The sequence below is a fragment of the Lampris incognitus genome, chromosome 3, assembly GCF_029633865.1.
Source record: "Lampris incognitus isolate fLamInc1 chromosome 3, fLamInc1.hap2, whole genome shotgun sequence".
Lineage (NCBI taxonomy): Eukaryota > Metazoa > Chordata > Actinopteri > Lampriformes > Lampridae > Lampris > Lampris incognitus.
Window position 1 is genome coordinate 75,064,494 of NC_079213.1, and position 7,032 is coordinate 75,071,525.

Consider the following 7,032-nt stretch of genomic DNA (forward strand, 5'->3'; position numbering starts at 1 on the left):
TGACAAGTTCTGATCAACACTTGTACTGTAGATTAGAATAAAGGCAGATTTTACATCAGGCCCATGATGTCAGATTTAACCGTTGCAATCTGGAAATACTCCTTAATATCTCAGAGAGATTTCACCCCGAAAGGTGGACTCTCTGTTAGAGTACGCAAGCACTATTCGAAAAGTGTGTTTTGAGGGGTATGAAGTCCTTGACGTTTAGCCCATGTGAAACACAGGAATAAAGACTTTTAATTGACTTAGAAGTTACAGAAATGTTGTTCCATCTCAATGATTTATTGAATTTCCTATTCATTCTGACAGAATAGAGCTTGCAAGAGAAAATATGCAGCGTGCTCATTAGCCAAATGAAAAAAAAATGTCTGATTAACCACATCTTCATAAAAACACAATTGATCAGTGATAATAAACACAAAATGTGCCCTTCAATAAAATGAAATAACAAATCAATTTATCAGCAACAAAATCAAACCTGTCTGGAGGTGTAGCTGTAATATTGTATGATAGTAATCGTTATATATAAGGTTGTTAATCAGACTGCAGTTTCTCAGAGCCTGTTTCTACTGTGCTTCTCTGACACTGTTTACTGCCATCATAATGTACATTATAAAATTAATCAATTTACTTGACGAACACCCTAAACAACACAGTCAGTGTTATGATATATGGTTTCATGTGATCTACTATAAACTACAACATTTACTTAAGAACTTAATGGCATCCATTACCTCGGCGTACAGAGCATTTTAAAAAAAAACTGTTTGCATGTGCGGAGGCAAAAACACAAGCAGAGAACAAACAAAATACACAGACCATCACACAGTAATAGAATACAAAAGAGAGGTATTTGCACAACTGAAATTAAGTCTTAAAAAATGCTTTGAGGAGATAGCCTTCTTAATGGCGGCGTGCAACTCTACACATAGTCAAATCTCTGGTGGGATTGTCTTCCCTCAACACTGGGGGCCCTGTAGGTCTCATTTAAGACCCGCTGAGGTCTCGGTTCAGACTTGTAGATGGTGTGGTGCGTCGAGGCAGCTTTGTAGGCCGTCCCATCATACCTGAAAAAAACCCCCCATCAAAAACAGAAGTAAATCTGAATGGCCATCGTTAACTATGGGGTTAAATTGTGTCATCTGGTGTGGTATTCAGTAAATAGTATGCTTTATTATCCCAAGGTCTAAGAAAGAAAGAAAGAAAGACAGAGAGAAAGAAAGAAAGAAAGAAATGCACATGTACTCTCACTGCCAGTGAATATATGACAGGGTTTGGCCATGAGAAAAAAACAAAAAACAAAACAATACACGAGGTGTATAAAAACCTTATTAATTCTATTTTTATGGATTGCTTCAGTCTCATATATACTATCTCATATATATTTTGTCATGTTTAAGGTTATCTTTGTGAGCAACTGTTCAAGTTGAATTCTTGAATGTGCAAACTCGCTTGGCCTAAACGTAAAAGTTATTCTAATTGTTACGAAGGCAGGGGTAAAAAAAAAAAAGAGAAAAGAATGAAAATCCTCATTGGTAGTTTTGTTGGTGTCTAGGTATTGAAATCGGATGTGATGGACCATACCGCTGTTTCCTGTCAGGGACCATCCCACGGCAGGCCAAACACATCATGATTCCACCGATAAACAAGATTGCCCCACCTATCCAGCCCACGAAGAGGGCAGGGCCAAAAGTATACCTGAAAATGAACAAAATATTTACAGTGATTTAATTAAACAAATAAAAATAAATTTAAGTATAACGAGATGCTACCATTTCACTTAGTCATATACACTTACGTTGGAAGCAGACCACCAGTGAGTCCACCCAAGTTCCCCCCTCCGAGCCCATTAAACCCACCCTCCGTGAACGTTGTGAACCGAAAGCTCTGCACAATTAAGTTGGCAAAGGCTGACACCCCTGCAATGCCGCAGATTCCTGAAAAACATAACCAACAGCGGTTTAACTCATAACTAATATCAATTTAAAGTATTTAAGTCAGGGTGGTATAATAAATTGATATATTTGTAAATGATTACTATACCTGCAAGAAGTAACATGATCCCAGATGTCAGAGTCATAGTGGCCTTGATATTTTCCTCCATATTTCCCATCTTCAAGCACTTCAGTGCAAATATGGCGACCAAGCAGCCGATTGCGCCGAGCACGATTCCAACGATCATCAAGGCGCGCACAGCTTGAAGGAGGGCTGAAAGTCAACGATATTAGAAAGAAGTGCAAACAGGTTGATTTTTTTTCCATTATTCTATTGATACCTGATGTGAAAATAATTAGTTATAGAGTTTTTAACCATCGTAACTATTGAAGCATCACCACCTTTTTTTTGTTGTTGTTCTGAACTAGTTTATTGCAACACTGGTATTGTTGTATTCTTATTTTCTCACCAATTCCCTTGTATTATATTAAATTGTGAAGCAGTTTTTAGGCACACTTCCAGAGGACAGTGGTCATGCAATTCATCAGAATTAAAAAGAAAAGAAAAAAATTATTCCTTGTGTATTTTTTGACACGACAGCAGATAAAGTTTAATCATTCAAACCAAGCTACCATGTAAGAAAACTGGGGAAATTGTTATAGAGCCAGCATTGCAATTAGTGTGGACTGAAATCCCGTTTTAAGATGTGATAAAATACAGTCAACAATAAAAAATGTAGAATATGAAAATCTAAATGACATTGTGTAACATTCCAGGAAGCCATGTGCTCAAGTTTGAGAAAAACGAGGGACCAAATCGCTGTTACAACTTTTAGGCGTGGAAAATGGCCAAAATAGCCCCAAATCTGAACAAAGTTCCACCAAGGTCCTTTGAAAATTGTTCTCTAAATCATAAGTAGTGCATAATAGAAGTCTTCTTGTTGTAACTTTAATTCACTCCTACCTGGCAATCCTAGTATGGTATAATATGGCCTGCACTCTGTTGAGCCATATGCAGTCCCCACACATGAGTGCCACAGACCAGAATAGGTGTAAACATTTGTGATAACTATGAAAGAACGGTCTTGCAAACTCCACATATCCATTGCAGTCGCAGCTGATATCAAAAATTGACCCAACACTGACAACATGAATCCTATTAATTGAATCATTGAGACGGCCATTTTAGTTCTCCTTGTCAAAGAAACTTCCTACCAATGTCATTGAATTGTGAAATGGCAGTGTGCTACCCTATCCTTGTGCTTATCGTTATGTACCATTCAACAAGGAACAAGCCTTATCAGATGTTTACCTAAAATTTTCATAGGTCTTTGTCCCAGTTTCAGGAAACAGTAGAAGTTAAAAAAAAATAAAAAAAATCCACCCTTTCGCAACACAGGGTGTGGTTTGACCTCTCGTTGTTTTTACATCAATCTGGGGGGATGAAAAATTGTTATTTGATGCTTCTGGTCATCAAATAAAACTACTTACTGTACCTATAGACAACCACAATAATGACACTCATTTACTTTGTTCTTTCTTTTTCTTATTTTCTACTCGTTTTCCACACATCGCAGTATCCTGTAGCTTGAAGAATACTGAACTGCATAAGAAAATAAACAGCAATCTACATGGTTTGAAATTCACCAAAGACAGACGGAGAATATATTCAGATATATTAGTCTATGCATCAATTCAATATATCTCAGTTTTTGTTGGTTTTTTTTGTGTTTTTTTAGTTCTTGCAGTTGTGATGTCTTCTTAATATTCTCGCTTTTTGTTGTTATGAATTATGAAGGACGCATACCTGGCAGTCCCAAAATGGTAAAGTACGGGCGACACTCAGTGAAGCCAGAGCTCTGCCGGACGCAGGACCTCCACAGGCCCGAATATGAGAAGACAGCTGTCACAGGGTTGTCAAAAAGGTCTTGTGTGGCCCACTGGTCCATTCCTGTAGCAGCAATTATTCCAGCTACACCCAGCAAGCTCAGGAGGAAGCCCATGACCTGACACAGTGTTGCCGCCATGGTGCTGTCTTCTCTCTGTTGGTAAGACCAGCAAATTCCCTTCAGCACGTTGTGTTTTGGACTGTGTCTGAACGTGATACTGCCAGATGCGAACGAGGGGAAGGACTTTACCATTGACCTTAAGTGTTTGCACATCGCCCAGTTGCCTAGAGCTGGGTGGGGCGGTTTAGTATCAGTTAATGCATATCTTTTACTCTGTGTGCTCCTACCACTGAGACTAAAACAGCCGATTACCTTCTCGATCATCATTTCCAGTCGATTTTCACTGCATTTTGGTTAAATTACTAAACCAACGAGAAGATATTTTTTATATAAAAGTCTTACTGAAGCGCTCCCTGAAAAGAATCCCTCAGTAGTGTGTATAACTTCAAGCATCCCTTATTATCTATGTTTTTATTCAATGGTTAGTGTTTATTCCCCTCATTTTCTTTACTGTTACTGTCCATTCAGTGCATACATGTGAATGAAAATGTCACTTAATGGGGATTGCTACCAAGTTTTAGCAATCATGTGCTTTTTATAAGCTTTAAGACAATTTCATTTGTATCAAAAAACAAACAAACTTTTGCTGCTATCCCCTACAACCAGATATGAGAAAGCACGGTTTTCCAATTGCTTCCTTTGTAATATCCCATCTGAGAGGATCATTATGAGAAAAATTAATATTTTCAGATCAAATTCAGAAATTCTGATCCAGACCAGCTAATATAGCCATATGTGAAGCTCATCCAGATGTTAAAGTTAAAACAAACATTTTTGTTAGTTCAAAGATTGAGAACTATAGAGTTTGAATAGAGCATCCGTCAAATATATAGCAAAATTTATTAAAAACTAAATTTTGACTGTACTGCTCCACCCCTTGTGCCGATTAAAGCATATAGACTGACACTGATATGTCGTTTTTGGTTGCGCCACCCTTAAATTTGATCCAGTGCATATATAACTGAAATACTATTCCACAAATTTGATGCAAAAAAAAAATCTTTGAAAAGTCTTTGAGCAAATTAAATATCACACACATGACAACTTTTACACTATTTATACAATTCTGATTAATGTTCCTGTAGCACAATGATGGCTCCATTGAAATGTGGTGCCTTGACATTTCAAAATGACCAGACAACCAAGCACGTAAAGTTCAAGTTCATCTTTAAGTTCAACTTTATTGTCATGTGTATTTGAATACAATAAAATTCTTGTGCTCTGGCTCTCTCACATGGACACAAAGACAGACCACCCCCCCCCCAAAAAAAATTACAGACCCACATGGACTATGTAAACAGAATTCAGACATTAATATACACAATACAGAAAAGTACACAATAATGCAACAATGTAAGGTGTATATTAACGGTGTAATGATCCATCTATCTGGATCGATGTATTGATTCAATGATCAACGATCTGATATCTAGATTATCAATCTCATATCGATTCAATGATCAACGACCCAATGTCACTGATGCAAAGTGAAACCATCGATCGATATCATCATCTTTAAGATACGCCTAGCAAGGGTAAATGTCAACGCTCAATATCTCTAAACCACTGAGCACACAGACAGACTCCTGTAAATCCAAGGTGATGAAGCCCAGATGTGCATGGTTTATGCTCATCCTTGAAAGGTCATCAGGGGCTCTTTAAATTAACTGATGATGTGGCATATTAGTGAACAACAGGAGGTCTATTTGTATTATTTTTATTAAAGAATAGATTGTTTTTCATTTAAATGTCTGGAAGGGCTCAATAATAAAAATGTCAAATCACATTTTAGTTGCTTTTTGTGAGTTTATATAAATGTAACTGTGTTACATGGGCATATGATATCGTCTCAAATTGATCGCAGGATGCTGAATTGAACCGAAATGGTATCGTGGCAGTACTTGATGATATCAGCAATTATTGTATCATTGTCCAAAGAATCGATATCATATCATGATGAAACTTGTGATTTACACCCCTAGTGCATATGGATGCATCAGCTGTTCAGCAACCTGACTGCCTGTGGAAAGAAACTATTACTTAGACGGGTGGTGTGTGACTTGATGCTCCAGTAATGATTTTTAGATGGAAGGAGGGGGAACAGAACATGGGCAGGGTGGCTGGTGTCCTTCATGATGTTTTGGGCTTTTCTTTTGCAGTGAGTGGTGTAAGTATTATGAAGTTGTAGTAGTTCCATGCCAGTGACTTTTGCTGCTGTCTTCACGGTTCTTTGCAGCAGTCTACGGTCCTGAGCAGTCAGGTTGCCAAACCACACTGTGAGACACCTGTCAAGACCCTCTCCATGGTACTGTGTTAAAGGCGGCATGGTGGCCAAGTGGTTAGTGCCGTCACGTCATAGCAAGTAGGCCCTGGGTTCGAACCCCGGGGTTGTCCAACATTGGGTGTCATCCCAGGCTGTCATCTGTGTGGAGTCTGCATGTTCTCCCCGTGTCTGCAGTGGGGTTTCTATGGGTGCTCCGGTTTCCCCCACCATCAAAAATACATACATGTTAGGGTTTATACCCCTGTCTGTGCCCCTGACCGAGGCATGGCAAGATGAACTGGAGTTGGTCCCCGGGTGCTGCACGGTGGGTGCCCACTGCTTCTAGCTCCACAGCTAGTATGGGCTAAATGCAGAGCATAATTTCCCCATGGGGATCAATAAAGTATCTCGGAATTAAAAAAAAAAATCAAAATCAAAAAATAAAAGTTCATAGGAGTTTTGGTACACACACCAAAACTCTTGAGACACCTCAGAAATACACTCTCTGCTGTGCGTTTCTAAGGATGCAATTGGTGTTGAGAGACCATGTGAGGGTGTCTATGACATGTAAACTGAGAAAACTAAATCTGTTCACAATTTCAACAGATGGACCATTGATGGAAATAGGACTGTGCTTTCCTCTGACCTTTCTAAAGTCAACACTGATTTCTTTTGTCTTACTGACATTTAGAGAACGGTTGATATCATGTCACCATATGGCTAAAACTTCCACTTCCCTATCGGCCCTCTCATCACTTTGGTAAAGTAAAAGCTGCTGATCTAGCTCAAGCACAGGAGGTGGAGCCATCAATAATAGTGCTTAAAC

General features: G+C 38.7%; 1 protein-coding gene across 1 annotated transcript; it reads right to left on the bottom strand.

Moving 5' to 3' along the window:
* Nucleotides 1-274: 274 nt before the first annotated feature.
* On the bottom strand, nucleotides 275-4,014 carry LOC130110633 (claudin-18-like). The gene is made up of 5 exons (XM_056277793.1): nucleotides 3,742-4,014; nucleotides 2,044-2,208; nucleotides 1,799-1,937; nucleotides 1,585-1,698; nucleotides 275-1,067 (listed from the first exon to the last, which is right to left on the bottom strand). Exons 1-5 carry the CDS (start codon nucleotides 3,959-3,961, stop codon nucleotides 923-925), a joined length of 783 nt encoding a protein of 260 aa, XP_056133768.1. The 5' UTR covers nucleotides 3,962-4,014; the 3' UTR covers nucleotides 275-922.
* Nucleotides 4,015-7,032: the final 3,018 nt, after the last annotated feature.

Excerpts from the sequence above, each read along its gene's own strand:
- LOC130110633 (XM_056277793.1), bottom strand. The coding sequence starts at position 3,961 with ATGGCGGCAACACTGTGTCAGGTCATGGGCTTCCTCCTGAGCTTGCTG. Across the intron at positions 2,209-3,741 it reads TACCATTTTGGGACTGCCAG|CCCTCCTTCAAGCTGTGCGC; the intron begins GTATGCGTCCTT and ends GTTGACTTTCAG. Across the intron at positions 1,068-1,584 it reads GTCCCTGACAGGAAACAGCG|GTATGATGGGACGGCCTACA; the intron begins GTATGGTCCATC and ends GGTTTTTTTCAG.